The 19,671-nt window shown below is 39.4% G+C and overlaps 1 protein-coding gene across 2 annotated transcripts in view; it reads right to left on the reverse strand.

Moving 5' to 3' along the window:
- Window positions 1-3,422: 3,422 nt before the first annotated feature.
- Window positions 3,423-19,671, reverse strand: part of LOC129806412 (protein lava lamp) — a 38,780-nt gene continuing 22,531 nt past the window's right edge. Inside the window, exons 3-5 of one of the 2 annotated variants that reach the window (XR_008752162.1) lie at window positions 10,410-16,908; window positions 4,465-4,666; window positions 3,423-3,455 (exon numbers count right to left, since the gene is read on the reverse strand). Coding sequence is in view for 1 of the 2 variants with exons in the window: in XM_055854978.1 (XP_055710953.1) it covers window positions 4,564-4,666; window positions 10,410-16,908 (6,602 nt within the window). In the remaining variant the exon portion in view is untranslated. Of the gene's footprint in view, window positions 3,456-4,242; window positions 4,667-10,409; window positions 16,909-19,671 lie in introns of those variants that run through there. The other variant, XM_055854978.1, reaches the window with a different exon arrangement.

Consider the following 19,671-nt stretch of genomic DNA (forward strand, 5'->3'; position numbering starts at 1 on the left):
GGACAAAACGCGAATAAAATAACTATGTAGCCAAGGATCTAATATCAGGAAAATGCTGTAAAACTTATTTAAAGTTAAAGTGGGTTTTAGACTGGAGGATCAACCCAGTTCTTAAAGGTCTCGAAATTCTAAATAAAAGCCAATTATACTGATCTTTTAATATCTGATCAATCATTTGTCCTTAACCCTTTAAGAACGAATGGGACACATGTGTCCCAAAATATAACACTAATGCGGGCTTTAGACCTAAGACCGTCTTCAGACTAGAGGTTTAGCCTAGTTTTCGAAGGTCTGGAAATTCTAAATAGCAACCAATTTAATTTGTTCTTCTGATTTAAATAGATTATTTTCCCTTAATAGTCCATTTCTAAGTCAAACTTTTCTTTTCAAAGTTTTCGACTGTTAAGAAATTACAGAAATTAAGCGTTATGGCTAAGCCTTGGGCCTGAAGCCCGTATAAGGCTTAGCCATCTGGCTTAACTCCTCTAATTCCTTATCAGCCACAATTTTTTAGGAAATTTTTGTTTAGGATTGTATATAAGGGGATATTATCCATTAGATTTTGAAAAATAAAAAAAATGCTTGTTATTTAGATTTTTGAGACCTTCGGGAACTGGGCTAAACATCCAGTCTGAAGACAGTTTAAGGGTGAAATAATTATTTTAGGCTTTTTCAATTCAATCAATTTTTTTCCTTTTTTTCGATCGATTTTTTTTATTAGATGACGTTCTTAACACTCTCACATTCTATAATTCTAACAAAATTTTATGTCCTCTGATCGGACTCAAACTTTACCACAATATGTTTGGCCACTTCCTGAACACGAATATATGGATGGCTGAAAAACGTTCCCGTCCGTCCATCCAGCCGCTCTTTGAAGCTTAATAGCTCCCGAACTAAGAAAGCTATCGACTTGCGGTTTTCGGTAAATGTTATATAGGGTAACGTGCGTGGTATTTCGGGACACTTTTTAGCACTTTCAAGTTTCAATCAGTTTAACGACTTCTCAAATTATTTTTTTCTTTGTTGATACAAATATTTATGTTCCTTATGCTACCCAGAATAAGATTCTTGTCGAAAAATGTTAAAAAATGTATCATTTTTTATAAAAAATAGCAAAAAATGTAAAGAAGTAAGAGTAGTATATTTCGGGACAGTTGGGTATTTCGGGACAGACAAAAGCCGCTATTATGCACATAAATTTCACCGAGTCTGATTATTTACCTTTAAGTAGAAGGTTTAAATTTCACTTTTTCATAAAAGTTTTGTTTAAATTTCACTTGTAAAATGGTTAATGTGACACTCACAATTCACGTGTATTTCACGCTTTAAATTAAATAATATTTCAGAAGTTTTATATTTATCTGATGCATAAAGAGCTTAATATTTCATACAGAACTTAAAAATAATAAGAAAAAACATATTTATAGGATTTTTTATGTGTCCCAAAATACCCATATTATGTCCGAAAAAGCACCTTGTCCAGAAATACCACACGTTACCCTATCGGGTGAAAATTGCAATTTGATGCATTGACCCCCTTCTCTCTACCCTTCCTACCGCCATTTTGAATACCCCCTTTTTTGTTTTTTCAACAGTCCCGCCCGTTCCGCCCCTATAACATCGATCAGGCTCAAATTTCAGTATGAGCTGGTCCGAGTTATAAGGGTCTAAAAAAAATTTTAAAATGGTCATAACTCCGGTTCTAATTGTCGGAATTCAAAAAGTGAGTGTATTTGGGAAAGCTCTTGTGAAATGCCACTTCTTTCTCTGACATCCTAAGTTCATAAAACCACCGCTGTGGGCGCAATTATTAAAAAGAAAAAAAAACAATTTTCTAAGTTAAATAAATCAAAAACTCCATTGTGCATCGGGCTCAAATTTTAGTATGTTGTAGCCGCAGATTATACCTATCAAACAAAAAAATACTTAAGTCGATCGATAACCCCTGACCCGAGCTATAAGGGATCAAAGTTCGAATATTGACCGGCCTCTATCTCCGGTTCTAATTAAAATTTTGACCTAAATTTTGGGTTTTTGATTTTGTCTCGATGGGCACTTTCAGATGGAAGTTCAAACGGTCACCACAGGTGGCGCTGCGATAGCTTCAAAAATTTTCAAAATTCAAACTCATTTTTCTCAAAAACGGCATTGTTCAAATTACTCAAATTTTAGAGTGTTGTAGCCTAGGCTATTGAGTTTCCAAAAAGTGGCGTGGATTCGCTGTGGTTATAATAGAATCGGAGATATGAGGGGTCAAAGTTCACAAAATTCAAAAAATCATATCTCCGGTGCTATTTGACCGATTTTGATAAGTGATAGCTCAAACGAAAGATCTCACGAAAAGCTACAACTTTCTAGAACATATGAACTTCGTGGGATCAACATCAGGGGCGCCACAATCGAAAAACTAATTTTCATAGCACATAACCTCAATTATCTCGACTGTCGCTGAACCGATTTTGATGATTACTTCGACATAATTATAGAGGACATTTGTCTCTACATTTCGTCCTTACATAATTTTCCGCTCAGACTACGCTATCACTCCGATTTTGCCATTTAAGTGTGAAAAAATTGATTTTTCCCATAATAACGCTTTGAAATCACTCACAGATGCCAATTTGACTGCCTCTACTCCACCAAGACACTTAAAATAGGGGTTTAAATGGAAAGTATCACAAAAGACAACAATTCTTTGATATAGTTGAAGTTCAACAAATGACTACTTGGGGAACTCTGGATGAAAAAACGAGTTAAGAAACAAAAAACCTCGCTTATCTTGGCTTCTGAGTAATCAATGAGATCATGTTCTATGGGAAAATTATAGAGTACATTCTGGTCTACATTTCACCCATATATTACTTTTGTGCCAGTTCATCCAAATCCTTGATATTTTGGTTTAAATACAAAATTTGTATAATTTCACGAATTTGATTCAAGAAAACTGAATGGTGTCCGAGTTAGCTCACGTTAAGAATCTCACCTACAATAAGCTGATCTAGGCTTATCACTAGTATTAGGAATTTAATCCAACCGCATTTGAGGTAATTTAATTAAGAATATTAAAGTTCTAAAGAATATTCGTCAAAAGGAACTTACGAAACTTCCAGAAGTTTGATAAATTCAATGAAAAAAATATTTCGAACCTTTCAACCGACTGACTTAATGCTTTTAAAAATCTTTTAAAATATATTTATAAAAAAGTGTTCAGAAATATTTATAAATTCTAAATAGAAAATTTCAAGTTTAACTTATATCTCTTAATTTAAGAGACTAGTTTCAATGGATTCTTATAAATTGCATTTTTAATTTAGAATTTTAAATGATAAATCAATTTTGTAAATTACAAAATATTGTCGAAAAATTTACTTACCAAATCTGGTCTGCCAAAAATCGCTAAAATCAGTTTTCCCTTTCTCGTCGCTTTTCATTTTTTTCGTCGTCTGAATCTCCTGCATGAATTTTAAAAAATTGTCTTCTAATATTTTTGAAAATTATTTTTGTTTTTTTTTAATTTTAGGCTACTACTTTTAACTTTAATTTTGAATGGATTCTCAAGTTTATTTTCTTTATGTTAAAAGAGTTCAAAACTTTCCAGAGACCAAAATTAAACGAACCATTAAAATCTGTTGAAAAATCGGTTAAAATCGGTTTTCAACTTTAGAATTATATAATTTTAAGTTGAAAAATCCGAAAAAATCGTTTGCCTTGAAAAAAATTAAGAATCCAAACACAAAATAAAAGTTGCATTGCAAGATACAATGAAACTAATAAATTTGGTTGAATGATAAACCGTACGATAAGTTGCATGCAACTTTGAGAGTGTCTTTGTTATCTTCAGTACTAAACGAAATGCCCCTGAAAAAGATGAAACATGAATCTTCAGCTGGATCTCGAGACAGATAAAAGAGAAATATCAACTGTGCATTCCTTGAATAGTTCTGAAGATACTTTCAACTCAAAAAATAATGCGAAAAATTAAAATTTCTATTTTCCCGAGGTTTCAATAAATTCGCAGCATAAACAGAAAAGAAAATGCTGGAAATATTGCAGGAAAAATACCTGAAATCCGGCTCATTTTTGAAGGGTATTTAAATACCATTTGAAATATTTCGGTGTCCATTTGCATCGAGAAATAAAATCATTTTGCGAGCAGATTTTTCCATTCACACAAATAATCAAACGCCAAAGCCTCAAAATACAACATGATCTCACCACGAGAGTGATTAAACAGCAGAATAAACGTCTATACATATATTTCAAAAATATTTCCCCCCGGAACAGAGTGTTTGCAAAAAAAAAAATCTGCTCACTTGCATATGGAAAAAAATCAACTTAAAAACTCTGTACAATCGCTTAAAGTTCCATTTTTTTTTTTAGTAAATTCTCTCTTATTTTTTTCTCTAATATAGAAACTGCATTAATTTTTCGCAAGATACCACAATATTATTGTTGCTTTACCTCTCACCCACGCCGTCTCCCCGTTGCGCATTTGGATTTCGCGCCCGTGTATGCACAAATGCACTTTCCCATGAAAGAACCACCGCACAGTCGGATGTATTACGTGTTGCTCCAGAACCATGACATTTGCTTGTGCCTCTGTTGTCGCTCTTCGTGGAAATTCTTATCTCTGGCATGACTTACGGATTGCAACTCGGAAATTCTGCAATAAAAATAGATGAAGAGAGGAAAACCTTTAAAAAAAAACTATTATATGGGGAAAATTTGATTATTACAATTTTGCAAAACTCACTAAACTATTGAGCAATATGCTGGTTAGAATTAGTTTATTGTATTTTATTTTCCAATAGAAATTTTGGGCCAGGGGAACAGAGTTGAACAAATCCGAGTTAAAATGAGTTTATAGATAAAATTGAGATAAGGACGGAAAATTGAAAAACAATAAAATTATTTAGAATTTGACATGTTATGATATTTAATACAAATTAAGAGTTGTCGGTTAGATTGACCCTCTGTGAAACATATGCTGCATAAGACCCTTAAGTAAGATCCCTTGCACAACTCAAGATCCCCTGTATGAGATCCCTGCACAAGATTCCTGCATAAGATCCCTTCGACAAGATCCCTGCATAAGATCCCCTGCATAAAATCCTTTGCACAAGATCCCTTGCACAAGATCCCCTGCACAAGATCCCCTGCATAAGATCCCCTGCGCAAGATCCCCGGCAAAAGATTCCCTGCACAAGATCCCTGCACAAGATCCCTGCATAAGATCCCTGCATAAGATCCCTGCATAAGATCCCCTGCAGAAGATTCCCTGCATAAGATTCCCTGCACAAGATCCCTTGCACAAGATCCCCTGCACAAGATCCCTGCATAAGATCCCCTGCGCAAGATCCCTGCATAAGATTCCTTGCACAAGATCTCATGCGGAAGATTCCTTGCACAAGGTCCCTGCATAAAATTCCTTGCACAAGATCTCTGCAAAAGGTCCTCTGGACAAGATCCCTGTATAAGATTCCCTGCACAAGATTCCCTGCATAAGATCCCCTGCACAAGATCCTTTGCCCAAGATCCCCTGAACAAGATTTCCTGCAAAAAACCTCCTGTACAAGATTCCCTGCACAATAAGATCCTTTGCACAAGATCCCTGTATAAGATCCCCTGCACAAGATCCCCTGCATAAGATTACCTGCACAAGATCCCTGCACGAGATCCCCTGAACAAGATCACCCGCGCAAGATTCCTGCATAAGATTCCTTGCATAAGATCCCTGCTTAAGATTCCCTGCATAAGATCCCTGCATAAGATTCCCTGCATAAGATTCCTTGCACAAGATCCCTGCATAAGATTCCTTGCACAAGATCTCTGCATAAGATCTCTGCATAAGATCCCTGCATAAGATCCCCTGCATAAGATCCCCAGCTCAAGGTCCATGCACAAGATCCCCTGAGCAAGATCCCTGCATAAGATCCACTGCACAAGATCCATGCATTGGATTCCCTGCACAAGATCTCTGCAAAAGATCCTCTGCACAAGATTCCCTGCACAAGATTCACTGCACAAAATCCCTGCGTAAGATCCCCTGCACAAGATCCCTGCATAAGATCCCCTGCACAAGACTCCTGCGTAAGATCCTTTGCCTGAAACCTTCTGCACAAGATCCCTCCTCAAGACCCCTAAATAAAATCCCTGCACCAGATCCCTGCGTAAGATCCCCTGCACAAGATCTCTGCATAAGATTCCCTGCACAAGATCCCCTGCACAAGATCCCTGCATAAGAAAAGATTCCTGCATAAGATCCCCTGCATAAGATCCCCTGCATAAGATTCCCTGCATAAGATCCCTGCACAAGATCCCTGCATAAGATCCCTGCATAAAATCTCCTGAACAAGATCCACTGCACAAGATCCCTGCATAAGATCCCCTGCATAAGATTCTCTGCATAAGATCCCCTGCATAAGATTTCCTGCATAAGATCCCTGCACAAGATCCCTGGATAAGATCCCCTGCACAAGGTCCCTGCATAAGATCCCCTGCACAAGGTCCCTGCAGAAGATCCCCTGCACAAGATACCTTCATAAGATTTCCTGCACAAGATTCCCTGCACAAGATCCCCTGCACAAGATTCCCTGCATAAAATCCTTTGCACAAGACCCCTGCACAAGATTCTTTCATAAGATCCCCTGCATAAGATCCCCTGCACAAAATCACCTGCGCAATATCCCTGCACAAGATCCTTTGCACAAGATCCCTGCATAAGTTTCCTGCACAAGATCCCCTGCGCAAGATCCCTGCATAAAATCCTTTGCACAAGACCCCTGCATAAGATCCCTGCACAAGATTCCCTGCACAAGATCCCCTGCATCAAATCCTTTGCACAAGACCCCTGCACAAGATTCTTTCATAAGATCCCCTGCACAAGACCCCTGCATAAGATCCCTTTATAAGAATTCCTACACGAAATCCTTACATAAGATTCCCTGCACAAGATCCCTGCATGAGATCCTTGCACAAGATCCCTGCATAAGCCCCAGCACAAGATCCTTTGCCCAAGATCCCTGCATAAAATCCTTTGCGCAAGATCCCTTCAAAAAGCCGCCAGCGCAAGACTTCCTGTTCGCAATCCCCTGTATAAGACCCCTGATGCGGTTTTGCGTTAGTGTGCGAGTTTTAGAATGCTCAGTTGTTTGTCTGGGATTCTCCCACATTTTCTTAGTTTTTCGCTAATTTCTTACATTTTTGTGAAAAAATAACATTCAAATTACTTGAAACAAGTGATTTTCCAAAATATAGTGACGAAAAACTAGTGAAAACAGTTCAAAACATGATTGAAATCTAGAAAAAACCGAAAAAACGAATTATAACCTAACTTTGAAATGTCAAATGGACTCCGATATTTTACTTCGAAAATTGGGCCTAAGTTATCAAATAGGGCTTCGAAATCGGTAAAACTTTGTTGCCTGATTCATGTGCAAGTAGTCTTCAGTGATTTTTACTCGAAATTAAGTCAATTTTTAATAATTTTAACGCAATCAAAATACACCAATAACTCCCTGATAGTTCGTCTGTTAAATCAGCATTTGTCGTAACTTCCTTTTGACAACTTTTCAGGAGACGAAATTTACAGTTCAGCATTATTTTTCTTAAAAATGAGCCCCGAATGCGATACTTTTGAGTCAAAATAATAAAAGTGGCACTAATAAACTATAAGTTAACTTGAGAAAATCTTTATAAAATGATTTAAAAGCTGAGATATTGAGATATATGTTAGAAGAAACACAGTAATATTTTATCGTAACTTGCATCGTTTATAAAGCCGTAACTTCTAATGTATGGAGATCTTGGAAGTTACGACAATTTTCAAAAACGCATTATATCAATTTTAATTAGGGTGAAAGGAACGTCTATTGACACTTTAAGAATTCGTGTCAGCACCTATTGACACCCTACTCTGTACCATTTGAGATATGAATTTTGAACATCTCTGTTTATAGTAAAAGGTATATTAAAGAAAAAACGTTATGTTACTCATATTTTACTAGATACATTAAATAAATTTCAATATTTTGACAAAAGTGTCAATAGGGGTTCCCTGTCGAACAGACGTTCCTCCGACCCTACTCTAGTGATAATGAGTGCCCTTATTTCACTAAATTAGTCAATTAAACTGTGGTCATTGTCACTAAAAGCTTTTATTTCATAAATTTTATTTAATAAATTTTGTGCGCCACATCGCTTGTTTTGTTTTGAAATAATGACAGATGGGCAGGGATTTTTCCTCACTTTATTCTCACAAATATCGAATTAAAATGATTTAATGTTGCATTATTCGCACTGTCTTTGGATATATGGAAGAGTTTGTGAACGTTTTAATGAGAAATATTAAATTTTTGCTGCAAATTACAAGCCACGCAAGCGAGCTAAAAAAGTTACGGCAAATGCTGATTAGAGCAAATTTTGTATGAAAATTTGTCGTAACTTCCCCAAAAATGGAAGTTACGACAAATTCTGATAAATTTTTATTAATTAAGGGCACTTACAATAATTTTTGTTTAAAATAATTTTTAATGGGCCTATAAATGTTTCTTTTTCTCAAGTGAGTTTAATAAACAAAATTACGCCGATTCTAAATATGTATATATCCCAAAATCGCAAAAATGATGTTACGACAAATGCTGATTTAACTGACGAGTTAACTCCCGGACGGACTTTATGCAAGAATGGAGCCTTGTGATTCTTTCGATCATCTAAAATAGGTTTTCAGTAATTTCAACGAGAAATTAAGTGATTTTTGTGTAGTTTTGAATGATACAAAATACGTGAATAACTCCCGGATAGTTCATTCCCTGACGTTTTTTTTTCTACAAGATTGAGGCTGAGTTGCACAGTTAATCGTGATTAAATGTTGGAAAAGTAAATCTCTGGATAAACTCATAAAAGTTTCTAGTGATATAAACCAGAAATTTAGTAATTTCTGCAGTTTTAAATGACTCATAATACATGAAGAACCACCAGATAGCTACCTCCTGAACGATTTTTTCTTCCAGAAATGGTGTATATTCAGAGCGGCAATGAGTTCGAACTATAATAAAAAGTAGACAAGACAACTTATTTGGAATTTTATGATTCTCGATAGGGTTGAAAGTTTGTAAACGATACCAATAGACTTATGAAAGCCGCAAATCGAAAAAATAGTGAGGAATACTTGGAAATTTCCACTAGTTTTTGTTTGTTTACATTCTCCCCGCATTGGCAGAGACATCAACTGATTAATTCTATTCCGAAAAAGCACAGACATCAGCGCCATCTTTTCTTCAACACTTGTGGTGGATATGGATAACCATTTTTTGGTTATCGAAGCTTTCAAAAATGGTTTCCGAATCTTTCGCAAAATGCCCCATAGCAAAAGAAAGCGGAATAGGAATAACAAGCGAAAAAATCCTCGGAATTTTCCACTATTTGCCTTAAAAAATTCCATAGGAATTTTCCATAATAGGTTCCAAGGAAAATTTAATGGATTTATGCTGGATTTTTCATATAGAATACATCCATGGAAATGCTCGTGGAATTTATGTGGATTTTTCCACCAAAATAAAATGGAGAAAAAATGAAGCTGTCATATGCACCTCGTGATTTTACTTCCGAATATTAAAGAAATAGCAAAGATTACGAGGATTATAATATGTTTTACTAAATCAGCAATAACGAATTAACACTTAAGCAATAAAAAAATATTTTGTAAAAAAAAATAATTTTTTCGAAAATATTTATTAATTAACATAAAAACAGTATTATTTTAGGTTGGCGACCTATTTAATGTAATCACTTCATTATTATCTACACGAAACGCAGTGTCGCATAATTAATTATTATAATTGCCACATGAATCACTAGAAATGTTTGCGGAAGGTTTGGAAACAAATTCTAAAAGTTGCCGCAACACCATTTTATTTGTTTGACATTTCAGAAAACTAGTGGAAAAATCCATATAAAACAATATGGAAAGATAGTGGAAATTTCCATATGTTTTTTCCAGCTTATCCCGCGGACGTTTCACGTGTGAGTTTCCATATAAATCTTCCGCGGAATACCGCGGAATTTAACGCTGGAATTCCAGCATGTTGTACTAGTAAATTCCATGGAGCACTATGATTTCCATGGAATTTCCGGCTTTAAATTCCATAGGAAAACTTAGTGGAATTTTAGCGTCAAATTCCAGCGAATTTAGCCATTTGGACGCAAGTTTTCCATTGGAATTTTTGCGGAATTTTGCTATGGGGTGGTTTCCGAATCTTTCGCAAAATGGTTTCAGAAAGCTCGGGTAAAAATTTCTCCTAGCTCTGTGGGCACACTCAGCAGGGATAGTAAGTAGGTATAGTAAGAAGGAAAAGCAAAGAAGGAATGTGTAAACTATAGAAAAACACAGTAATAAGGTGATTTACTTGTCTGAAAGGTGACTTCCACTGTCGACTGTGGCATTTGAATTGGCAACTGGACTTCCATCTGGCGATGCCACCTTCATACGCTCAATCTGTCGAATGGCACTTGACAGCTTCAGCTGCAACGTATCCCTTTCTTCCAGTAACCTCGTGAGCTCTAGCGTCAGCTCTTCGCATCTCATGTCACGCTGGTGCAATGTATAGAGGGCCAGATCGAGATCTGTGCGCGGTGGAACGTCCCCAGTTGAGGTAGGTGGAGTTTTGATGAGTTTCGGCTGCACCAGAGCCATATTGCTTGTGGCTGAGTGCCCAAAGGGATCCAACTGAGCAGAGAGAGCTGCATATTCTGCACTCCGAATGGCCAGTTGCTCCTTCAGTGTCACCAGCTCCAATTCCTGACTCTCCAGAGCATTCTGCATATTGGCCATCATGTCAGCAATTCCAGCTGGAACATGTTCAGCAGAAACGGTTTCTTTCGGTGGACTGTCTTCCTTCGGAGGATTAGCTAACATTTCCTGCCTTAGGGCTTCTTCCCTGGCAGCAAAGTCTGCTTCAACTGTTGCTAGATGTGCTTTCCAACTCTCCGCAATGCTGTTTCCACGCTCTTCCAGAGCCTCTTGCCATTTCCTATTGGCTTCTTCAAAGGCTGCCTCCCTCGTAGCCTTGTCCTGCTTGAGCGTTTCCAGTTCCAATTTCAACTGTTCCAAGAATTGTGCAGACTTTTCAGCCAGTTGAGCTTGTTCCCTGATGGTTCTCAGCTCAGTACTGAGATGAGTTCTTTCCTCTTGAAGTTCCTGCACCATCTTCTGCAGTTCCTCAAACTTGGCAGTATCTGCGGACTTCTCAGTTTCCTGTGCACTAAGTTTTCCATGTTCAAGCGTCAACTTCTCCAGATGATCTTTAATCCCAGCCGATTCCATTCGGAACTGATCAATTTGCAAAACAAACTGCTCTGCTTCATCCTCCATATGCGAAATCTTATCACTTAGTTCGGAAATCTTTGCATCTCTCTTAGAGATCTCTTCCTGCAGAGCTTGAACTTCCTCACTCAGTCCCTCCTTCGTTTCATCTTCATCCAGAGTGTTCCATGCATCATTCTGCTTCTCTTCCATTGCCTGCAACTGAAGTGTCAGTGCCTTGATCTGACTTCTGTACATTTCAACTTGAGAATCTTGTTGTTCCTTCAAGTCAACAAATCTATCATTGCTGGCACTTAGAACTTCAACACGTTTCGTTAGATTCTCCACTTCAGTTGTCATTTGCTTCCTCTCCGCAACTAACTTCGCCTCGAGACTCTTCACCTGATCCCTCAGTTCCTCCTGTATCGCCAAATCCAAATCCAAACTCGACTGACTAGATCTCTCGAAGCTTTCGCATTTGCTTCGGTACTCCTTAAGTTTCTTCAGCATCTTCTCCGATTTCTGCCTTGTTTGACTGATTTCATCCTTCAAAGATTGCTTCTCGGCTTCGAGATCTTGTATTCGATCTTCGTACATTTGAAGTTTCACTTCAATCTGAGACGTCTGCGAAAGGAGAGAAGGTGGAGCGGCTGTTTGATTCTGATGTTCCTGTTCGAGGACAGCTTCCTCTGCACTCCATCCCCATCCGTCATCTTCCTGTCCTGCCAGATCGACCTCTCCCTCCGTTTTCGGATGACAAATATACGCCGTCTTCGGTATGATCAATTCCTCGACAACGGGCGCCCTGTTTTCATATTCGTCGTCCGCAGCTCCCTGAATCACAGGTTGATCGAAGAAGTCAATACTCGTTGCGTCCTCGGCAAAGAACTTAGCTCCCATGAAGGATGGAATGTTTTGCGGAGCTGCATCAACATCAACCTTTTCTTCCTTTGCAACGGCAACCGCTTCGGTTGACGGTGCATGCGTTCGTCTTTCAGGAGGTTCCTTGAAAGACTTCAACTCCGCTTCAAGCGTCTCTTTTTCAATTCTCACTCTATCGAGGACACTCTTGATGGAATTCACCTCACACTCATGACTCATCCTCAGAGCCTGATTCTCCTGTCGCAGATTCTCAATTTCCGTCTGATCTTGAACTACTTGCATTCGCAGTTCTTGCGTTTCCAGTTGATCATGATTCAGGGTTTCATTTTGCATCTTTGCCCAGGAATAATCCCGTTCCAGATCATTCCGAATCTGCTCCAGTGAATTCAAATTCTCCCTGAGATTCATGATCTCATCCTGAAGTTCGGAATTTTCATCTCTGGTACGCTCAAGCATTTCCTGAAGTATCTTCTTCTCTCCTTCGATCTTCTGAAGCTGATTGCTTGATTCCACTTCGAGATCATCAATCTCCTGAGTCTTCTCCCGAAGTCTCCTCTCAAAGTCCTCCTGGACCTTTCGCATATCACCCATTTGATTCTCAATCTGTTGACACAGGAACCCATATTCACTCTCCTGCATCTCTGTCTTCTTCTGGGACTCTACATTTTCCTGTTCAAGGATTTGAAGACGATTCTCCAGGGCTTTCTTCTCAGCTGTCAGCTCGGCAATTGTTTCTGCCAGTTCCATCTTTTCCGTATGAGTGTTCTGAAGTTTTTCTGCAATGATTTCATCATTTGCCGAAAGTGTTGCTAGTCTCTGCAGTAGTTTATCTTCATTCTCTGAGAATTCTGCTTGACTCTCCCTCAACTGATCACCCAGAATATTATTCTTCTTCTCCAGTGAATTCCTTCGGGCTTCAATGTAGCTAATACCTTCTTCGAGTTTATTGATTCTCGTACTGAGACTGGCATTTTCATTTTCTCTATCTTCAATGTACATTTGATGCTCTGTTATCTTAGCTTCCAAGGAACTTATCATCTCCAGGTACCTCTGTTCTTTGTCTGCAAATGCTTCTTGAGTCTGTCTTGCGTATTCTTGGTAACTTCTGTGTGCCTCCTCCAAGGACTCTTTCAATTTATTGGCGTCTTCTTTCAGTGAATCGACATTTGAAGACTTCTGCAGAAGATCCGTTACTTCCTGTTGAAGTTTTAGCACCTTTATGTCTCTTTCCTTCACTTGATTCTGCCACATCTCGATTTCTTGGGGAGGAATACGGGTTTCTTGAATTTCCTGGATGACCCTTCCTCTGGCGTCAACTTCGTGTTGAAGTGATTCTATCTTCTCCGAAAACTGCTTTTCACGATCATTGACTTCTTGCATAAGCTTCTGCATCTGAAGATCCCGCTCTTGCAACAGATTTTGAAGTTTCTCCATTTCTTCTGGTTGAATGAGGGTCTCCTGAAGTTCTTGGACGACTCGTCCTCTGGAGTCCACTTCATTTTGAAGCGTTTCAATCTTCTGGGCGAGTTTCGCTTCGCGATCTTTGACTTCTTGCATAAGCTTCTGCATCTGGAGCTCTCTGTCCTTCAGCAGATTCTGAAGTTTCTCCATTTCTTGTGGTTGAATGAGGGTCTCCTGAAGTTCTTGGACGACTCGTCCTCTGGAGTCCACTTCATTTTGAAGGGCTTCAACCTTCTGGGAGAGTTTCGCTTCGCGATCTTTGACTTCTTCCCGAAGCGTTTGCAACTGGACATCTCTGTCCTTCAGCAGATTTTGGAGTTTCTCCATTTCTTGTGGTTGAACTAGGGCCTCCTGAAGTTCTTGGACGACTCGTCCTCTGGAGTCCACTTCATTCTGAAGCGTTTCAATCTTCTGGAAGAGCTTCGCTTCGCGATCTTTAGCTTCTTCCCGAAGCGTTTGCAACTGGACATCTCTGTCTTTTAGCAGATTCTGAAGTTCCTCGACGACTGCACCTTTAGCGACCAGTTCATTTTTCATGTCATCAATCTTCCTAGAGAATTCTATCTTCTGATCTTGAAGAACTTTCTGCATTTCGGATAATTCAGCTTGATGAATTTCCGTTACGGACGACAACTTTAGAACAGCCTCGTCGTAGTCCTTTCGGATGACGTCATTCTCTTCGCTCCTCTTGATGACTTCACCTTCCAAATCTGTACACTGTTGGGTTTTCTTTTTCAGATTTGCAGCGAATTTCTTCAATTTTTCGAGCTGTTCTCGCCTTTTGGCTTCGGAGTCCATTACTTTGTCTTCTAGTTCCTGAATTCTCTTCTCGAGACCGATTTTGACGTCATCCGTAGCATTGGCAACACGGGCATTCTTCTGTTCAACCTCAGCTAGCTGCCGTCGGAGTTGATCTACCAGCCTCTTCAGTTGATCATTGCCATGAGTCGCTTGATGCAACTGATCCGTTGCTGTTTGATGCAGATCCCTGAGATAGGTGATCTCGTCATCTTTGTCGAGGACTTGAGAATTCTTCTCCTCGAGCGTTGCATAGAGTTCCATGATTTGTCGATTAACCGTCTCGATCGTTTCATTCTTCAAGGTAACTTCCATCTCCAATTGAGCGATTTTGTCCACATGGACACTCATATCTGATCCTTGGGCTTCGACTGTGGTCAAGACGTTATCAAGATTCACCAATTTCTCCTTCAAATTGTTGTTTTCTTCACTCAAATTGTGATTCTCATCGAGTTTCTCATTGAACTCCGCTTTGAGCTGTTGCAGTTGATTCTCTAGATTTTCAACGCTTCTCTTTGACGTTTGAACGAGATCTTCAAGTTCCGTTGCCTTCTTCTCGGCATCATTCCTCTCAGATTCTGCATCCTTTACTTGTTGTTCGAGTTCCTCGATCTTTTCGACGTACTGCTGATGGATTTCTCGGCGTTCACTTGTAAACATCTCAATTTTATTCATCAACTCCGAACTTTCTTCACGAAGCTTCATCAAACTGTCACTGAGCTCTTCGCCAATGAGACCAGTTTCCTGTTGTTCCATTTCTAGCTGTTCCTGTTGCGTGAGATTCTCTACGATCTCCAAGGATTCCACCGAGCTGACGTTCTTAATACTGAGTTTGTCGATCTTTTCGAGGAGTTCTTGCTTCTCCGCTGACGATTGATCGAGCTTGATCAGAAGTTCCTGCTTCTCTTCATCGAGCTTCTGCATCTTCTGCTTCAGTTCTTCGTTGCGTTCGATCAGGCCTTCCACCTCCCGTATCAGGGATTCCTTGTCAGCAGCGTACTGTTCAATTGTCTCCTCGAGTTCTATGCTGTCAATCTGCGAGGAGACACTGATTCCCTGGCAAGGTTCACTCCTCACTGGTGCTGTCTTCAGAGCCTCAAGCTCTTCCCTTACCTTTGCAACTTGGTCAACCAAATCGATCTTCTGCTCTTCGAGCAGTTGGATGGCAGCAACTTGATTCTGACACGTTGCCTCTAGAGTCTTCAATTGCTTTCCAGCTCCGGCATCATCCATAGGTTCGCTCCTACCCTTCGTCTTCTGCCGCAACTTTTCATTCTCCTCCGACAACTCCAACACTTTTTGATGGATGTCCGACGTCTTCCGGAACGCATCAACCTGCTTCTGGAGTTGCTTCATCTTCAGCTTCATCTTGATCTGACTCTTGTTGACGTCATCCAACTGCGTTCGGAGTTTCGCAGCTTCCTGGTCACCTTCCTCGCTGCGATCGCTCGCGAACAGAGGTTTAGGTCCGGAAGCCTTCATCTTCTCCTGCAGCACAGAAAAGTTCGCCGATAGAACATTACACTCGACCGTTTTCTGCATCAGAGACTCCTCCAACTTCTGGATTTTCTCTTCATTGGCACGAAACTGAGCTAGGAAGTCCTCAGCAGACTGTCCGCTGTCATCTTTCGGCAAAAAAGCGTGCAGTCGATCAATTTCTTCCTCCAAATGCACCTTCTCCCCCGTCAACTGCTCAACTCTCGCCTGAAGATTCACCATTCCTTCTCCCTGCGCCGACAATTCAGCATTCTTCACAGTAAGATCATACCTCGTTGTTTCCAGGATGTCATTAACTTCCTGCAAATTCGTTATTTCTTGCCCTTTCTCCTCCAATTGCTTCTTCAACTCCTCAATTTCCCCATTCAACTGTTTTTCCTTCTCCACAAAGGCCTCCTGCATCTTGAACATCTCCACCTTTGTGTCCTCCAGTAGATTCACCGTCGAATGCGTCTTCTGGGACAAACTCTCTGACATCAGCGTAACCGCTTGGGTTCTCGCATCAATGACACTCTCCTTCTCTCTCAGATTCTCCTCCAGATCCAGAATTCGATGTTGCAACTGCTGAATCTCTGTCGTATGATTGCAAGTCATATTCGTAGCACTTTCACGATACCTCTCAACTTCGTGCTCAAGATTCCGGATCTTCCGACGCAATTCCGCTTCGGCAGAATGCGCCGGAGTTTCCGGTCGACTGGCTGCAAAGATGGACAAATCACTAGTGGATCTGCCTAACTCTGTGGATCTTTCCAGCGACAGCTGGGTCGTGTCGAATTTCGCTTTGAGCTGCGTCACCATCTCCTCAATATCTCTCTTGCTGCTCTCTCGTTCAGCCATCCGTTGCCGATTCTCCTCCATCTGACGTCGCAGCAGTTGAATTTTTTCGCTGCCCGGTGTCTCGGAACGAGACTTTGGTCGGCTCTGGCTGACATCGTGACTTTCCTCGATGATCGGACAATCGAATGCTGAAAGACACAAAAAAAACAATCGTTGCTAGATCAAAAAATATCTAGCAGTAATCGAATTTTCCTTCAAGAAAATTTTTAATTTCAATATTACGCCTTTAAAATTGATTTCAAAAGTATCAATAAATAAGAAAAAAACAAATTATAATAAAATATTTCATAATAAATAATTAATAGTAATAAAATAAATAAAATGTGGCGCCAAATATTCGCAAAACAGCCTTAGAGGCGACACACAAAATTCCCTGAGGAAATTCAAATGATTTGACGGTCAAATAGCGCATTTACATCTAAGGTAAAATTCATGCGAGCAACTGATACACCGGCGAAAGACATTGAGCATTGAGGCCATTTACACCGCCGGATTGGATTGAGATTAAATTGTCTCAAAATCGGCTTTGAGACAATACTCAGTATCCGAAATCCGATTTTGGAACAGTTCAATCCCAATCTAATGCGGCGGTGTAAATAGCCTCATTGAGGCGCTATGGAATGCAAAAGCAAGCTGGACTGGAGATTAAAGCAAGTCATGCTCACATTTTTCACACGAAAAACGTAATTCACAAGGCAAATCGCACTTCAGATCAAATGTGCAAATCACCACTAACGTGAATCAACACAATATTCAATGAATATTTAATAATATAACTCAAAAACAGCAAGGAAAGATTGTTATTAGTTCACCACAGCTAAATAAGACTGAAGTAAACACGAAATTCTGTCATATTTCTCGTAAGCAATTGCTCACACTGAATTTTCAATAAAATAGTTTTAACTCAAATCATATTCAAAATTTAACGTATTTAGTGTTAAAATTTTCCAAATAGAATAAATATTTAGTTAGAATTCATTATTCATTAAATGTTGGAGTAAAAATCCATAATTTTAATCAATTTAATTTTAGTGTACTATTTTACCCTCAAAGTGTCCAAATTTAGAAATTGTTCAAAAATATGAGCCTTTCCCCTAATAAACTAAAATTTCTTTCATCGAAATAGTTTCAGAAATATCGAAAATGCAGTCCGGTCAAGATATATTTGATTATAGCTCAGGTCAGGGAACATCAAGGGAGGAGTGCGATCCACCGTTGGAAAGGTCTCGATTACAGCTACAACATACTAAAATTTAAAGAAAAAGCATCTAGTTTTCGAGATTGAATTTGCGAAAATCGTTTTTCCAGCAGACTTTTAATTAAATCTGATGATATTGACGGGTCAGAAGAGTTGTAATATTTCACGAGACTTTTCCAAAGTACTAAAAGTTTTTAAATTCTGACAATTAGAAGCAGAGATATCGTCAGTTGGATCAGCATTTGTCGTAACTTTCTCAGCGCCTCATCAGCACTTCTTGTATAGTGTGTGTATTTCCATGGTGTTAGAAGAAGTGCTGATGAGGCGCTGAGAAAGTTACGACAAATGCTGATCCAACTGACGATATGGCCATTTGAAAATCAAATTTTTGATCCCTTATAGTTCGGGTCAGGGAGTTGAGGGGGGACTTAAATATTTTAAAATCGAGAACTCTTAGGCCCGGCTATATCATACTAAAATTTGAGATTGATCGACGTCATAGGGGCTGAGTTATTGAGCAAAACAAACTTTAGGGGTATCCAAAAATGGGTTGTTGGGGTAGTCTGACATTACTTACTAACTGCTTGTCGATATCTCTCTTCGTTCTCTCTTCAGAAGTGTTTGTACTCCGGACGGATCGGGACAAACGGAAAGGGACGGATGGGACAAGACAGGACGGGACGGACGAGACAGGACGAGACGGGTAGAACAGGACGGGACGTATAGAACGGAACGGGACGTGACGGACGGAACGAGACGGGTAGAACGCCACGGACGACACAGGACGAGAAGAACTGGACGGGACGGGATGGAACAAGGGAGAATGGGACGAACGGAACGCACGGGACAGGGCGGGACGTCCAAAATCAATTTTTAGTGCACATGATCACATGATATTCGTGATCAATGAGTGCCAAAACGTGTAGATCCAAAATTTGGGCTTAATTTCACGAATTTGGATTTCACCTCGGACCACAAAAGCTGGGATTGTAATGTAGGGAATCTCAGCTAACAACCCGATTGAGTTAGAAATACAGTACCTCCCTGAAGCTGGCCGAAGGCCAGCCGAATGCGGGTTTGTGACTTGGCTAAGAAAAACCGTTGCAAATTCAAATATTTTTTTTGTGTCTTGACTAAAAAACACTGAGAAAAATTAAAATAAATGCAGGAAAATGAAATGAAAATTCAGGAAAAACTTCATTTAAATGAAAATTAAGGTGCGTGTCTTGGCTAAAATAAAATATTTTCTCTCATATTTTCCAATATTTTCTTTCAAAACATAATTCATAAAGATACAAATTTCAAACAAAATATCCTGATCCACTTAATTGATACCACTAGGTAGGAGTTGAAAAAACTCAGTAATAATCACATTTACATGTATTTTCATAAATCCAATGAAGAAAATTAGCAAACACATCAAAGAATCAATTTCCTCAATTTTCTCCTACGGGGTTGCTGGAGATGTGACATCCCAAAATAAATAGCCCACTTCATCCTGAACATGATCTACCATGCGTCATGTGCGAAGGAATTCTGACTTCCGGTTTATGAGCCCATGACTCTGACCCATGTAAGAAAAACTCAATGAGAATCTATTTCTACTAAATAGTTAATTCTTCCAATTTTCTCCTACGGGGTTGCTGCAGATGTGACATCCCAAAATAAATAGCCCACTTCATCCTGAACATGA

This window comes from Phlebotomus papatasi, chromosome 3 (genome assembly GCF_024763615.1).
Source record: "Phlebotomus papatasi isolate M1 chromosome 3, Ppap_2.1, whole genome shotgun sequence".
In the NCBI taxonomy this organism is placed as follows: domain Eukaryota; kingdom Metazoa; phylum Arthropoda; class Insecta; order Diptera; family Psychodidae; genus Phlebotomus; species Phlebotomus papatasi.